General features: G+C 46.9%; 1 protein-coding gene across 2 annotated transcripts in view; it reads left to right on the top strand.

Moving 5' to 3' along the window:
* Positions 1–17,457, top strand: part of ndc80 (NDC80 kinetochore complex component) — a 225,356-nt gene that overhangs the window by 112,362 nt on the left and 95,537 nt on the right. For both annotated transcript variants that reach the window (XM_072482927.1, XM_072482926.1), the window contains 2 exons: positions 5,854–5,947; positions 14,358–14,464. In XM_072482927.1, coding sequence (XP_072339028.1) covers positions 5,854–5,947; positions 14,358–14,464 — 201 coding nt within the window. The remainder of the gene's footprint in view (positions 1–5,853; positions 5,948–14,357; positions 14,465–17,457) is intronic.

Here is a 17,457-nt window from a genome sequence, read left to right as displayed (position 1 = left end):
AGCTTGACGTCAGTGGTAGGCAAACTGTTGGAGAAGATACTGAGGGATAGGATCTATTCACATTTGGAAGAAAATAGACTTATCAGTGATAGGCAGCATGGTTTTGTGCAGGGAAGGTCATGTCTTACAAACCTAATAGAATTCTTTGAGGAAGTGACAAAGTTAATTGATGAGGGAAGGGCTGTAGATGTCATATACATGGACTTCAGTAAGGTGTTTGATAAAGTTTCCCATGGCAGGTTGATGGAAAAAATGAAGTCGTATGGGGTTCAGAGTGTACTAGCTAGATGGATAAAGAACTGGCTGGGCAACAGGAGACAGAGAATAGTGGTGGAAGGGAGTGTGTCAAAATGGAGAAAGGTGACTAGTGTTCCACAGGGATCTGTGCTCGGACCACTTGTTTGTGATATACATAAATGATCTGGATGGAAGGTATAGGTGGTCTGATTAGCAAGTTTGCAGATGATACTAAGATTGGTGGTGTTGCAGATAGCGAGGAGGACTGTCAGAGAACACAGCAAAATATAGATATTGGAGAGTTGGGCAGAGAAATGGCAGATGGAGTTCAATCCAGGCAAATGCAAGGTGATGCATTTTGAAAGATCTAATTCAAGAGCGGACTATACGGTCAATGGAAGAGTCCTGGGGAAAATTTATGTACAGAGAGATCTGGGAGTTCAGGGGTCCATTGTACCCTGAAGGTGGCAACGCAGGTCGATAGAGTGGTCAAGAAGGCATACAGCATGCTTGCCTTCATCGGACGGGGTATTGAGTACAAGAGTCGGCAGGTCATGTTACAGATGTATAGGACTTTGGTTAGGCCACATTTGGAATACTGCGTGCAGTTCTGGTCGGCACATTACCAGAAGGATGTGGATGCTTTAGAGAGGGTGCAGAGGATGTTCACCAGGATGTTGCCTGGTATGGAGGGTGCTAGCTATGAAGAAAGGTTGAGTAGATTAGGATTGTTTTCGTTGGAAAGAAGGAGGTTGAGGGGGGACCTGATTGAGGTGTACAAAATTGAGAGATTTCATAGAATTTACAGTGCAGAAGGAGGCGATTCGGCCCATCGAGTCTGCACCGGCTCTTGGAAAGAGCACCCTACCCAACGTCCACACCTCCACCCTATCCCCATAACCCAGTAACCCCACCCAACGCTAAGGCAATTTTGGACACTAAGGGCAATTTATCATGGCCAATCCACCTAACCTGCACATCTTTGGACTGTGGGAGGAAACCGGAGCACCCAGAGGAAACCCACGCACACACTGGGAGGATATGCAGACTCTGCACAGCCAGTGACCCAAGCCGGAATCGAACCTGGGATCCTGGAGCTGTGAAGCAATTGTGCTATCCACAATGCTACCGTGCTGCCCTATGGACAGGGTGGATAGCAACAAGCTTTTTCCAAGAGTGGGGGTGTCAATTACAAGGGGTCACGATTTCAAGGTGAGAGGGGGAAAGTTTAAGGGAGATGTGCGTGGAAAGTTTTTTACGCAGAGGGTGGTGGATGCCTGGAACGCTTTGCCAGCAGAGGTGGTAGAGGCGGGCACGATAGCATCATTCAAGATGCATCTAGACAGATATATGAACGGTCGGTGAACAGAGGGAAGTAGATCCTTGGAAAATAAGCGACAGGTTTAGATAAAGGATCTGGATCGGCGCAGGCTGGGAGGGCCGAAGGGCCTGTTCCTGTGCTGTAATTTTCTTTGTTCTTTGTTCTATCTGTACCCATTTGTACTTATTTACTCATTGCAACTTACTGTTCCAACTATTTTTGTGTCGTCTGCAAATTTGGCTTCTATCCCTGAAAGTCACTTGCGTAGATTGTAAATAGCTGGGGCCCAAGGACCAAACCCTGTGGCACCCAACTAGTTCCATCAAGCCATCCAGAAAAAGACCCATTCATCCTGGCTCTCTGTCTTCTGTCTGTCAACCAGATTTCCCATTATAACCACCCTATATTGCCGTGAAACCTACTGGCAGGTTACGCTGCTAGTGGGAAAAGTGAATCGCATTGATTGGCGAATTCCGGCCTTTGTTTTGGGGGCCAGTTTTTTTTTTTATAAATGTTTTATTGAAAATTTTTTCCCAAACAACAATTTTTCCCCTCTTACAAAGCAAACGCAACAATAACAATACAGAAATTTTAAACAATACATAAGTAACAAAACCCCTTTATCTTTGACCTAAACTAAACCCCCCCCCCCCCCCCCCCCCCCCTCCCCCTGGGTTGCTGCTGCTGGTCATCTGTCTTCCCTCTAACATTCCCCTAGGTAGTCGAGAAATGGCTGCCACCGCCTGGTGAACCCTTGAGCCGATCCTCTCAGGGCAAACTTTATCTGCTCCAGTTTAATGAACCCCGCCATATCATTTACCCAGGCCTCCAGTCCGGGGGGTTTCGCCTCCTTCCACATGAGTAGGATCCTGCGCCGGGCTACTAGGGACGCAAAGGCCACAACGTCGGCCTCTTTCGCCTCCTGCACTCCCGGCTCTTCCGCAACTCCAAATAGAGCTAACCCCCAGCCTGGTTTGACCCGGGCCTTCACCACCCGCGAAATCACTCCCGTCACTCCCTTCCAATACCCTTCCAGTGCCGGGCATGCCCAAAACATATGTGCGTGGTTTGCCGGGCTCCCGCCACACCTCCCACATTTGTCCTCCACTCCAAAGAACCTGCTCAATCTTGCTCCCGTTATGTGTGCTCTATGTAGCACCTTAAATTGAATCAGGCTAAGCCTGGCGCATGAGGAAGAGGAATTTACCCTGCTTAGGGCATCAGCCCACATACCCTCCTCTATCTCCTCCCCTAGTTCTTCTTCCCACTTTCCTTTTAGTTCGCCCACCGACTCCTCCCCCTCTTCCCTCATCTCTCGGTAAATCTCTGACACCTTGCCCTCTCCGACCCACACCCCTGAAAGCACCCTGTCCTGTATCCCCTGTGTCGGGAGCAATGGAAATTCCCTCACCTGTTGTCTAGTAAATGCCCTCACCTGCATATATCTCAAGAAGTTTCCCCGGGGCAACTTATACTTTTCCTCCAATGCTCCCAAGCTCGCAAAAGTCCCATCTATAAATAAATCTCCCACCCTCCTAATTCCCAACTGGAACCAGCTCTGAAATCCTCCATCCATTCTTCCTGGGGCGAACCTATGGTTGTTCCTGATTGGGGACCCCACCAGGGCTCCCCGCACCCCTCTCTGTCGCCTCCACTGTCCCCAGATATTCAATGTTGCCGCCACCACCGGGTTCGTGGTAAACTTTTTAGGTGAGATCGGTAGCGGCGCCGTCACCAGCGCCTCTAAACTCGTCCCTTTACAGGACTTTCTCTCCAGTCTTTCCCACGCCGCTCCCTCACCCTCCATCATCCATTTACGTATCATTGCCACATTGGCGGCCCAATAGTAATCGCCCAAGTTCGGTAGTGCCAATCCTCCTCTGTCCCTACTACGCTGAAGGAACCCCCTCCTTACTCTCGGAACTTTCCCTGCCCACACGAAGCTCGTGATGCTCCTGTCTATTTTATTAAAAAAGGTCTTAGTGATTAGTATAGGGAGACATTGAAATACAAATAAGAACCTCGGGAGGACCATCATCTTAATTGCTTGCACCCTGCCCGCCAGCGATAGAGGCTGCATGTCCCACCTCTTGAAGTCCTCCTCCATTTGTTCTACCAACCGTGTCAGATTAAGTCTGTGCAAGGTTCCCCAGCTCCTAGCGATCTGAATCCCCAGGTATCGGAAGTTTCTTTCCACTTTCCTTAGAGGCAAGCCTTCTATCTCTCTACTCTGGTCCCCTGGATGTATCACAAATAATTCACTCTTTCCCATGTTTAGCCTATACCCCGAGAAATCCCCGAACCCCCTCAAAATTCGCATAACCTCTATCATTCCCCCCGCTGGGTCCGACACGTATAACAATAGGTCATCCGCATATAACGAGACTCGGTGTTCTTCTCCCCCTCTAATCACCCCTCTCCATTTCCTGGAGTCTCTCAACGCCATGGCCAGAGGTTCAATTGCCAACGCGAACAACAATGGAGACAGCGGGCATCCCTGTCTTGTTCCCCTATATAGTCGGAAATACTCCGATCTATGTCGACCTGTAACTACGCTTGCCGTTGGAGCCCCATAAAGAAGTCTAACCCAGCTAATAAACCCGTTCCCAAACCCAAACCTCCTTAACACTTCCCATAAATACTCCCACTCCACCCTATCAAATGCCTTCTCTGCGTCCATTGCCGCCACTATCTCTGCCTCCCCCTCCACTGGGGGCATCATTATCACCCCTAATAGTCGTCGCACGTTAACATTCAGTTGTCTCCCTTTTACGAACCCTGTCTGATCTTCGTGCACCACCCCCGGGACACAGTCCTCTATCCTCGATGCCAGCACCTTTGCCAACAATTTGGCGTCCACGTTCAACAATGAAATGGGTCTATAGGACCCGCACTGCAACGGATCTTTATCCCTCTTCAAAATTAACGATATCGTCGCCTCCGACATCGTCGGGGGTAGAGTCCCCCCTTTCCTGGCCTCATTGAACGTCCTCACCATCAACGGGGCCAACAAGTCCACATATTTTCTGTAATACTCCACCGGGAACCCGTCTGGTCCTGGGGCCTTCCCTGCTTGCATGCTTCCCAGTCCCTTAATAACCTCGTCCACCCCAATCGGTGCCCCCAGGCCTACCACCCCCCGCTCCTCCACTTTCGGGAACCTCAATTGGTCCAGGAACTGCCGCATCCCCTCCTCTCCCTCTGGGGGTTGAGACCTATACAGTTCCTCATAGAAGGTCTTGAACACCTCATTTATCTTTCCTGCCCTTCGCACCGTGTCTCCCCTTTCGTCTCTAATTCCTCCTATTTCCCTCGCTGCTGCCCTCTTTCGCAATTGATGAGCCAACAGGCGACTCGCCTTTTCCCCATATTCATACCTCCTCCCCTGTGCCTTCCTCCACAGTACCTCCGCCTTTCTGGTGGTCAGAAGGTCAAATTCCGCCTGGAGTCGTCTCCTCTCCCTGTACAATTCCTCCTCCGGGGTCTCTGCAAATTCCCTATCCACCCTTAAAATCTCCCCCAGTAATCTTTCCCTTTCCTTGGCCTCTGTTTTCCTTTTGTGGGCCCCAATGGAGATCAGCTCTCCTCTGACCACCGCTTTTAGTGCTTCCCATACCACTCCCACAGGGACCTCGCCGTCGTCATTGACCTCCAGGTATCTCTCAATACACCCCCGCACTCTTGCACACACTCCCTCATCCGCCATCAGTCCCACATCTAATCGCCAGAGTGTTCTCTGCTCCCTTTCCTCTCCTAATTCCAGGTCCACCCAATGTGGGGCATGATCCGAAACCGCTATGGCTGAGTACTCAGCTTCTTCCACCCTAGAGATCAACGACCTTCCCAAAACAAAAAAATCTATCCGGGAGTACACTTTATGGACATGGGAGAAGAAGGAATACTCCCTAGCCCTAGGTCTAAGAAATCGCCATGGATCCACTCCCCCCATTTGGTCCATAAACCCCTTAAGTACCTTGGCCGCTGCCGGCCTTCTTCCGGTCCTTGAGCTGGATCTATCTAGCCCCGGGTCCAGCACCGTATTAAAGTCCCCTCCTAAAATCAAGTTTCCTACCTCCAGGTCCGGTATACGCCCCAGCATCCGTCTCATAAATCCCGCATCGTCCCAGTTTGGGGCATACACGTTAACCAACACGACCTCCATTCCCTCCAGCCGTTTTGGGGGCCAGTTAATGAGAAATTATGTATTTTTCTTTATCTTTCATTTACTGTTCTGGAAAGAATATTTTCTAAAGGAACTGAAATGTATTTTTAACTCTTGTTTACTTATTTTACAGCTGTTTATTGACTATGCAAGTAAGTGTTATTCACGTTACCTTTCTGGCATAGACGACTATGAAGACTTGAACTTGGAGAACTTGACTTTGCTGAGTGAGTATGACTTGGTGATTTTCAAATAGAATTTCTCTCACGGCCCCTATCCTTTTCTGCATTTACACAAATTAGAATAATGAACTCAAAAGTTCATCGCAGAACAATAATGGTCAGCTTTTACAGGAGTGGTGCTAATTTAAAGGGTATTAATTTCTCCTCTCGCCACCTGTTTGTAAACAAATGTTTTTTTTTATTTGCTTCCCCCTTTATAAGTATTTCCCATCCCTCCGTTCTGGTGTGTTCCAATTTTTTATAATAACTCTACAGCAATCTTGAGATGAGTTGAACTTAAATTATTTGCGCACACTCAAAATGCAGGAGATAGGTGGCAACATTGACTCCTGAGCACTCCTAAAATAGGGCAGAAGAAAGAAGGTTCACAATGCAGAGACCACAGAAAAAATAAATATTGTTTTATGTGGGTTCCAGAGTGTAGAATCAAAATCCACATGAAACCAAGTCCAATGAGATATTTCTTCACTGAGATTGGCAGGCCAAAAATCAGTGGTATAATTCACTTCTCTGGTGGTGTGTACTTCACACAATGAGGTAGGCATGCAAAAATGAATCAGTCCTGTAAGCAATGGTACAGAATTTCAAGTGTCCAACATGGGCCAGAACTCCGCATGATGATGCTAGTTAGATGGTAAAATGAGAGACTGACTTTGCAGATCCACAAGGCAATATTATTGGTTCCACAAGCTAGAAGTCCAAGTCACATGACCCCCATCTCTCTCTGGTTTGAGAAGGGATTGTATTCCTCGTCTGGGTCCCAGAATTTGTTAAATGTCTCAACCCTTAAGAAATGAAAGGAAGGTTGTGGAGTCTTTTGTCTTGGCAGATGAGCAGTATCCTGGGATAGGACATTCATACAGCCTTGCATTTGGTGTGTGCAGTAGAATGTGTCGTTAGTGGCTCTTCAGAGGTAATGATGTTTGAGTTTCCCTGGTACTGTCAGGTAGCTTCTTTTGTTCGAGGGTCACAGGCAGACATTGTTTCAGCCATTTTAGAATTTGTCCAGTTTTAATTTTTTAGAGATAGCAATGAACATATCCATATATATTTTATTTAAAAATATATACAGATGAGATCTTAGTTACTCACACCAGCATTGTCTGAAAGCAATAGCAAAACATGTTAATATCAGAAAAAAGGGTCTGTGCTCTCTGAAAGCAAAACATGAAAACAAGATACAGGCAGGCATTGTGGTGGGTAGGGCGGAATTCAAAATGGAGCCCAGAGTTCATAGTCTGAAGTTGTTGAACTCAATGTTAAGTCCAGAGGCTGTAAAGAGCCTATTCAGATGGTGTGTTTTTCCTCCAGCTTGTGTTGGGCGTCACTGGAACTTTGTAACAGGCCAAGGACAGAAATGTGAGCATGAGAACAAGGTGGTGAAATAAAGTGGAAGATCATCCTTACGGTGTGAGCGAAGGTGTGCCACAAAATGGTTGCCTAGTCTGCATTTAATTTCCCCATTATAGAGGAGACTCCATTGTGAGCAGCAAATACAATACACTAAATTTAAAGTAGTGCAAGCAAATCACTGCTTCCCCTGCAAATATGTGCTTTAAGTGTGATTTGAATTGCACTTTAAACCTGTGCCCTTCCATTCTTGATTGTTTCATGAGCGGGAACAGTTTCTCCCGATCTACTTTGTCCAGATCCTTCATGATTTTTAAAACCTCTATCGTCTCTCCTCTTAGACTTTTTCCAAGGAAAACTTTTCCAGTCTATCTTCATAACCAGTTCCTCATCTCTGGAACCATTCGCATGAATCGTCTCTCCACTCTAATACCTTCATGTGACAGCCAGCACTGAATGCAGTACTGCAGTTGAAGTTCATCAAGTATCTTATACAAGTTCAGCATAACCTGTTGCTTTTTATCTGTGTTCCCCTTTTAATAAATCCTACTGGATGCTTTATTAACTACTCTCTTAACCTGGGTGGCACAGTGGTTAGCACTGCTGCATCACGGCGCCGAGGTCCCAGGTTCGATCCCGGCCCTGGATCACTGTCCGTGTGGAGTTTCCACATTCTCCCCGTGTCTGTTTGGGTCTCACCCCCACAACCCAAAGATGTGCAAGGTAGGTGGATTAGCCATGCTAAATTGCCCTTAATTGGAAAAAAAAAACAATTGGATACTCTAAATTTATTTTTTATAAAAACTACTACCTTAACCTTTAATGACTTATGCACAAATGCCCCCAAGTCCAGTTGAATCCTTTATTTTATATTGTCTCCCCATGTTTGCACTGAGTGCTGAATTTGGTGCATTTTGAGTGCTATAGTAAGAGTTTGGTGACCGAGGGAGTATAAGGCTTCATTTTTATCTAAAGTTTAGTCTTTCTTTTATTTAGTTAATTAACTTAAAAGTTGCTGTTTGGTTTAGAAGAAGGTGAATTTTCAATCAGCTTTAACCAAGCTTCTACTTGTAGGCACTTGCAGCTGGAGCTTGTTAATTAGTTAATTAGATTAGGCCAGTTTTCAGAGGCTAGATTCACAGTATAAAAGTGATCCCCTACAGTGCAGACTTTGTTTGCACTGAGTGCTGAATTTGGTGCATTTGAGTGCTATAGTGAGAGTTTGGTCACTGAGGGAGTGCTGAATTTGGTGCATTTGAGTGCGATAGTGAGAGTTTGGTGACCGAGGGAGTGCTGAATTTGGTGCTTTTTGAGTGCGATAGTGAGAGTTTGGTGACCGAGGGAGTTAGGTGAGGAGGGAGTAAGGTGCTCCTTTCATTTTGTTTCCGACATTTCCGCAAAGAGTGAGAAGAGAGCCAGGAGTTTACAGAAAGTGTAGCTGACTGGGAGCAGAGTCGGAGGGCGGAGATCTAGTTAGTCCACAGGGCAACTATATTCTGTCAGGTAAGAGGGGATGGAGGCTAGGCCAGTTGCATGCTTCTCCTGTAGGATGTGGGTGGTGAGGGATACCACCGGTGTCCCCGCTGACTATACCTGCGGGAAGTGCACCCAACTTCAGCTCCTCAAAGACCGTGTTAGGGAACTGGAGCTGAAGATGGATGAACTTCGGATCATCCGGGAGGCAGAGGGGGTGATTGAGAAGAGTTACAGGGAGATAACCACACCCAAGGTACAGGACAAGAATAGCTGGGTTACAGTCGGGGGGAAAAAAACAAACAGGCAGACAGTGCAGGGATCCCTCGTGGCCGTTCCCCTTCAAAACAAGTATACCGTTTTGGATGCTGTTGGGGCTGATGACCTACCGGGGAAAGGCCCTAGCGGCCAGGTCTCTGGCACTGAGTCTGGCTCTGGGCTCAGAAGGGAAGGGGGGAGAATAGAAAAGCAGTAGTTGTAGGAGATTCAATGGTTAGGGGAATAGATAGGAGATTCTGTGGTCGCGAGCGAGACTCCCGGAAGGTATGTTGCCTCCCGGGTGCCAGGGTCAGGGATGTCTTGGATCGTGTCTTCAGGATCCTTAAGGGGGAGGGGGAGCAGCCAGAAGTCGTGGTGCACATTGGTACCAACGACATAGGTCGGAAAAGGGGTGTGGAGGTAATAAACAAGTTTAGGGAGTTAGGCTGGAAGTTAAAAGCCAGGACAGAGTTGTCATCTCTGGTTTGTTGCCGGTGCCACGTGATAGCGAGGCTAGGAATAGGGAGAGAGTGCAGTTGAACACATGGCTGCAGGAATGGTGTAGGAGGGAGGGCTTCAGGTATTTGGATAATTGGAGCGCATTCTGGGGAAGGTGGGACCTGTACAAGCAGGACAGGTTGCATCTGAACCAGAAGGGCACCAATATCCTGGGAGGGAGGTTTTCTAGTACTCTTCGGGAGGGTTTAAACTAATTTGGCTGGGGAATGGGAACCGGATTTGTAGTCCAGCAACTAAGGTAGCCGATATTCAGGACGCCAAAGCGTGTAATGAGGCAGTGGGGAAGGGAACACAGACAAAGGAGAGTACTTGCAGGCACGGAGATGGGTTGAAGTGTGTATACTTCAACGCAAGAAGCATCAGGAATAAGGTGGGTGAACCTAAGGCATGGATCGGTACTTGGGACTACGATGTGGTGGCCATCACGGAAACTTGGATAGAAATGGGGCAGAAATGGTAGTTGGAGGTCCCTGGTTATAGATGTTTCAATAAGATTAGGGAGGGTGGTAAAAGAGGTGGGGGGGTGGCTATAACAGCTAGTATAACAGCTGCAGAAAGGCAGTTCGAGGAGTATCACCCTAATGAGGTAGTATGGGTTGAAGTCAGAAATAGGAAAGGAGCAGTCACCTTGTTAGAGGTTTTCTATAGGAGGGATAGTAGCAGAGATGTGGAGGAACAGATTGGGAAACAGATTTTGGAAAGGTGCAGAAGTCACAGGGTAGTAGTCATGGGTGACTTTAACTTCCCAAATATTGAGTGGAAACTCTTTAGATCAAATAGTTTGGATGGGGTGGTGTTTGTGCAGTGTGTCCAGGAAGCTTTTCTAACACAGTATGTAGATTGTCCGACCAGAGGAGGGGCAATATTGGATTTAGTACTTGGTAATGAACCAGGGCAAGTGATAGATTTGTTAGTGGTGGAGCATTTTGGAGATAGTGACCACAATTCTGTGACTTTCAGTTCAGTAATGGAGGGGGATAGGTGCGTGCAACAGGGCAAGGTTTACAACTGGGGGACGGGTAAATACGATGTTGTCAGACAAGAATTGAAGTGCATAAGTTGGGAACATAGGCTGTCAGGGAAGGACACAAGTGAAATGTGGAACTTGTTCAAGGAACAGGTACTACATGTCCTTGATATGTATGTCCCTGTCAGGCAGGGAAGAGATGGTCGAGTGAGGGAACCATGGTTGACAAGAGAGGTTGAATGTCTTGTTAAGAGGAAAAAGGAGACTTATGTAAGGCTGAGGAAACAAGGTTCAGACAGGGCATTGGAGGGATACAAGATAGCCAGGAGGGAACTGAAGAAAGGGATTAGGAGAGCTAAGAGAGGGCATGAACAATCTTTGGCGGGTAGGATCAAGGAAAACCCCAAGGCCTTTTACACATATGTGAGAAATATGAGAATGACTAGAGCGAGGGTAGGTCCGATCAAGGACAGTAGCGGGAGATTGTGTATTGAGTCTGAAGAGATAGGAGAGGTCTTGAACGAGTACTTTTCTTCTGTATTTACAAATGAGATATTGTTGGAGAGGACAGTGTGAAACAGACTGGTAAGCTCGAGGAAATACTTGTTAGGAAGGAAGATGTGTTTGGCATTTTGAAAAACTTGAGGATAGACAAGTCCCCCGGGCCTGACGGGATATATCCAAGGATTCTAAGGGAAGCAAGAGATGAAATTGCAAAGCCGTTGGCAATGATCTTTTCGTCCTCACTGTCAACAGGGGTGGTACCAGGGGATTGGAGAGTGGCGAATGTCATGCCCCTGTACAAAAAAGGGACTAGGGATAACCCTGGGAATTACAGGCCAGTTAGTCTTACTTCGGTGGTAGGCAAAGTAATGGAAAGGGTACTGAAGGATAGGATTTCTGAGCATCTGGAAAGACACTGCTTGATTAGGGATAGTCAGCACGGATTTGTGAGGGGTAGGTCTTGCCTTACAAATCCTATTGAATTCTTTGAGGAGGTGACCAAGCATGTGGATGAAGGTAAAGCAGTGGATGTAGTGTACATGGATTTCGTAAGACATTTGATAAGGTTCCCCATGGTAGGCTTCTGCAGAAAGTAAGGAGGCATGGGATAGTGGGAAATTTGGCCAGTTGGATAACGAACTGGCTAACCGATAGAAGTCAGAGAGTGGTGGTGGATGGCAAATATTCAGTTACCAGTGGCGTACCGCTGGGATCAGTTCTGGGTCCTCTGCTGTTTGTGATTTTCATTAATGACTTGGCTGAGGGAGTTGAAGGGTGGGTCAGTAAATTTGCAGACGATACGAAGATTGGTGGAGTTGTGGATAGTAAGGAGGGCTGTTGTCGGCTGCAAAGAGACATAGATAGGATGCAGAGCTGGGCTGAGAAGTGGCAACAAAGAACAAACAAAGACGAGATCGGGCGTTTTCAGACTAGTATGGCCGTAGGCAGATGGAGTTTAACCCTGAAAAGTGTGAGGTTGTCCATTTTGGAAGGACAAATATGAATGCGGAATACAGGGTTATCAGTAGAGTTCTTGGCAATGTGGAGGAGCAGAGAGATCTTGGGGTCTATGTTCATACATCTTTGAAAGTTGCCACTCAAGTGGATAGAGCTGTGAAGAAGGCCTATGGTGTGCTCGCGTTCATTAACAGAGGGATTGAATTTAAGAGCTGTGAGCTGCTGATGCAGCTGTACAGAACTTTGGTACGGCCACATTTGGAGTACTGTGTACAGTTCTGGTCGCCTCATTTTAGGAAGGATGTGGAAGCTTTGGAAAAGGGGCAAAGAAGATTTACCAGGATGTTACCTGGAATGGAGAGTAGGTCTTACGAGGAAAGGTTGAGGGTGCTAGGCCTTTTCTCATTAGAACGGAGAAGGATGAGGGGCGACTTGATAGAGGTTTATAAGATGATCAGGGGAATAGATAGAGTAGACAGAGACTTTTTCCCCGGGTGGAACAAACCATTACAAGGGGACATAAATTTCAGGTGAAAGGTGGAAGATATAGGAGGGATATCAGAGGTAGGTTCTTTACCCAGAGAGTAGTGGGGGCATGGAATGCACTGCCTGTGGAAGTAGTTGAGTCGGAAACATTAGGGACCTTCAAGCAGCTATTGGATAGGTACATGGATTACGGTAAAATGATATAGTGTAGATTTATTTGTTCTTAAGGGTAGCACGGTAGCATTGTGGATAGCACAATTGCTTCACAGCTCCAGGGTCCCAGGTTCGATTCCGGCTTGGGTCACTGTCTGTGCGGAGTCTGCACGTCCTCCCCGTGTCTGCATGGGTTTCCTCCGGGTGCTCCGGTTTCCTCCCACAGTCCAAAGATGTGCCGGGTAGGTGGATTGGCCATGATAAATTGCCCTTAGTGTCCAAAATTGCCCTTGGTGTTGGGTGGAGGTGTTGAGTTTGGGTAGGGTGCTCTTTCGAAGAGCCGGTGCAGACTCAGGGGGCTGAATGGCCTCCCTAGGACAAAGGTTCGGCACAACATCGTGGGCCGAAGGGCCTGTTCTGTGCTATATTTTCTATGTTCTTCCTACCCAAATTTATCACTTCACATTTTCCTGCATTGATCTTCATCTACCACCTGTCTGCCCCTCCACCAACTTATCTATGCCCTTTTGAAGCTCCATACTACATTCCTTGGCTCTGCACCTCTCCCTGATCAGAGTTAAAGCTATTTTAAGTGCATTTTTGAAGGGTGTTGATCTTGTTTTTTAAGGGCAATGATGCCGCTGCAAAGTACATGTTTGAAGGAAATGGCAAAATGTTTGCCAAAAGATAATTGCAATGTCTACCTAGACGTGCCTGCATATCATCATAGAACATCATCATAGAACATACAGCGCAGAAGGAGGCCATTCGGCCCATCAAGTCTGCACCAACCCGCTTAAGCTCTCCCTTCCACCCTAACCCAAGCTAACCTTTTTGGACACTAAGGGCAATTTATCATGGCCAATCCACCTAACCTGCACGTCTTTGGACTGTGGGAGGAAACAGGAGCACCCGGAGGAAACCCACGCAGACACGGGGAGAATGTGCAGACTCCTCACAGACAGTGACCCAGCGGGAAATCGAACCTGGGACCCTGGCGCTGTGAAGCCACAGTGCTATCCACTTGTGCAACCGTGCTGCCCCAAACATTTTTGCCATTCTGATAGATAACCAGTAGAGTAATGCATTTATATACCTTCAAAGGGAAGAGCTTTTACCTACAAATAAAAAGTACAAATATTTTTCTACACCAACATCCTTTATTGGTATTTCTTTAGAGGGATTATTTTCTTGCTGCATGCTGAGAAACTGTTACTGAATGAACTCTGAAAGTATGATGGGGCCAGCCATTTCCCTCCTATCCAAATTAAATCTGCATCAAAGGGTGGCCATGTATACCAGGATCACTGTACAACTCCTGAGTTTTCAGCAGCCTTCCCTTCCCGTTTATCCCAAAGGTGTTGAACCTTTTTTTAAAATATATTCCGTCAATGTTTCTGCATTTCTGGGATAATCTGGACCATGACTTTGCTTTTGGTCTCTGGTTACCTCAGACCAGATATCTTGTCTGGGACCTAGTTGATCTGTGACACTCAGCCCATTATTGGAGTGATTAATTCATTGAAATGTTCCTTAGATGCAATCCATTTATTTGAGTCCAGAAATGGTATTCTGAGGTATAGTTTGGCTGGCATTCTTGGCCATGTGCTTATTGAAAATGAAAGCAAGATGTATTTTTTGTACCTTTAAAATGTAATCTGCAATAACTGAGGCTTCTGGCTTAAATTGTCATGATTTAATGATAAATATCAATTTTGTGCATTGTAGAGCAGTATTTTGGGGTGGATGAAGCCCAGTTTGAAGCTGTCACTGCAGAAAACCAGAGATTGAGAGAGGAGCTGGAAAAGCTGGAGAAAGAGAAACAGAATGAACCGGTTAGTGATGTTCAGTGTATTTGTTTGCTCAGTTGTATTTTTCCATGTTTACTTAATCTACATTTTAAACTTGCCTGTTGCGTATAGGAAAAATAGATGTTTTGCTGCAATTGTATAGGGCATTGGTGAGGCCTGACCTGGAGTATTGTGTGCAGTTTTGGTGTCCTTATCTGAGGAAGGATATTCTTGCTATGGAAGGAGTGCAGCGAAGGTTTACCAGGTTGATTCCTGGAACAGCGGGACTGTGATAGGAGAGACTAAGTAAATCTGTTAGGATTATATTCATTGGAGTTTAGAAGAGAGGGGGGATCTCATAGAAATTTACAAAATTCTAACCGGATTAGACAGGGTAGATTCAGAAAGAATGTTCACGATGGTGTGGGAGTCCAGAACTAGGGTCATAGTTTGAGGATATGGGGTAGACATTTTCGGACTGAGGTGAGGGGAACTTTTTTTACCCAGAGAGTGGTGAATCTGGAATTCACTACCACAGAAAATAGTTGAGGCCAAAGTGTTGTGTAACTTCAAGAAGGAGTTAGATATAGCTCTTGGGGCTAAAGGGATATTTGGGGGGATGGGATCAGGGTATTGAACTTGATGATCAGCCGTGATCGTAACTTTAAGGCAGAAGGGCCTGTTCCTGTGCTGTATTGAATGGCGGAGCAGGCTTGAAGGGTTGAATGCCTCCTGCTTCTATTTTCAACGTTTCTACATTAATATACTGAACCAATATTTTTTTTCTTTTTACAATTTTAGAGTACCCAATTATTTTATTTCCAGTTAAGGGGCAATTTAGCGTGGCCAATCCATCTAACCCGCACATCTTTGGGTTGTGGTGGTGAACCCCACACAGACATTGGGAGAATGTGCAAACTCCACACAGACAGTGATCCAGGGCCGGGATTCGAACCTGGATCCTCAGTGTGTGAGGCTGCAGTGCTAACCACACCAGCCCTTCATTGAACCAATATAAAATAACATCAACTTTTAACAGGCAAAAAACTGCAAGTTTTATTTCTCAACAGCAGTGAGGGCACCAATTCCAACTCTCCCTCTCACCACTCTGACCTGTTCACTCAGCAGCATCACTTGAAAAACTTTGTGGGATTTCCCCCCTCCCCTTTCCCTTGGGGGACTCTTTCTTTCCCCCCCCCTTCCCCAATCCCTTGCGTGGCTCTTTCCCACACCCCACCCTACGGTCTCTCCTTCTTGACTCCCTCCCCATCACCAATCAAAAGGCCAAAATTGTCTGCCCCTATTTTTCAATGTATCCACTGTCTCTTAAATGTCTGATTGTTTGCCTGACATCCATTTCTGCAAAATGTGGGGACAACTGAAGTAATTTCCTTTCTCTCCTCCAGTCCCAGCCAGTAGTTTTGTCCCTATTTCTGAGGCTGAGTCAGACTCCTGGTTACATACCCATGTAATCAGCACGCTAGCACAAGTAGATAGCACCGCGGCTTCACAGCGCCAGGGCCCCAGGTTCGATTCCCCGCTGGGTCACTGTCTGTGCAGAGTCTGCACGTTCTCCCCGTGTCTGCGTGGGTTTCCTCCGGTTTCCTCCCTTAAAACCTTACTCATGACGTCACTACTCTCAACCTCCTGTATACTGGAGCTACAATTCAGGTTCCCAAGCCCCTGCTGAACTAGTTTAAACCCTCCCGAAGAGCATTAGCAAATTTCCCCCCAAGGATATTGGTACCCCTCTGGTCCAGGTGTAGACCATCCCGTTTGTAGAGGTCCCACTGACCCCAGAATGAGCCCCAATTGTCCAGAAATCAGAAACCCTCCCTCCTGCACCATCCCTATCACGTGTTCAACTCCTCTCTTTCCCTATTCCTCGTCTCGCTATCACGTGGCAAGGGTAACAACCCAGAGATAATAACTCTGTTTGTCCTAGATCTAAGTTTTCACCCTAGCTCCCTGAATTCCTGCCTTACAACCCTATCCCTTTTCCTACCTATGTCGTTGGTACCTATGTGGACCACGACTTGGGGCTGCTCCCCCTCCCCCTTAAGGATCCCGAAAACACGATCCGAGACATCACGCACCCTGGCACCTGGGAGGCAACACACCAACCGCGAGTCTCCTTCCCACAGAATCTCCTATCTATCCCCCTAACTATGGAGTCTCCAATGGCTAATGCTCTACTCCTCTCCCCCATTCCCTTTTGAGCAACAGGGACAGACTTTGTGCCAGAGACCTGCACCCCATGGCTTACCCTTGGTAAGCCCCCCCCTCCCCAACAGTATCAAAAGCGGTATACCTGTTACTAAGGGGAACAACCACAGGGGGATCCCTGTACTGACTGCTTCCTCCCAGCCCCTCTCATCGTCACCCATCTATCTATATCCTTCGGAGTAACTACATCCCTGAAGCTTCTATTTGTGACCACCTCTGTCACCCGAATGATCCGAAGTTCATCCAGCTCCAGTTCCCTAACGCGGTTTCTGAGGAACTGGAGATGGGTGCACTTCCCACAGATGAAATCAGCAGGGACACTCTCGGCGTCCCTCACCTCAAACATTCTACAGGAGGAACATTGCACTACCTTCCCTGCCATCCCCTCTAGATAAAACAAAGAAAAAAAAAGAAAGAGCTTACCTGTTATTCACTCCCCTTCTCAGCAAGCACTTACTCAGTAACCTCTGCGCCCTGCACGATAACACCTGAGGGAAAATAAAAGAAAAAATACTTACCAGTCACCAGCCAATCCCTTACCTGCAGGCTGTGGCGTCAAGGTTCAACTTCTTTCTACTTCTACCTGACCTCGAGCCTTCCTCTTGATCTTTACAGCGGTTGCTTATTTTTGGTTAGAGGAGAGGGGAGGGAGGGAAACACTGAAGAAGTGTTTCGGGTTTAAGTGTCACTTGACAACAGCTCTTCCACAAACCACCTTCAAGTTAGGGTGACCACAACGGAGGTATGCAAATTTCCCTTGCAACAGCCAATCAGCAGCTCCGCTCTACTGCCTTCTGCTGGAATTCTTCTTG

This window comes from Scyliorhinus torazame, chromosome 18 (assembly GCF_047496885.1).
Source record: "Scyliorhinus torazame isolate Kashiwa2021f chromosome 18, sScyTor2.1, whole genome shotgun sequence".
NCBI lineage: Eukaryota > Metazoa > Chordata > Chondrichthyes > Carcharhiniformes > Scyliorhinidae > Scyliorhinus > Scyliorhinus torazame.
Note: the sequence above shows the minus strand (reverse complement) of the source record. Positions and strands in the feature narration are given on the sequence as shown.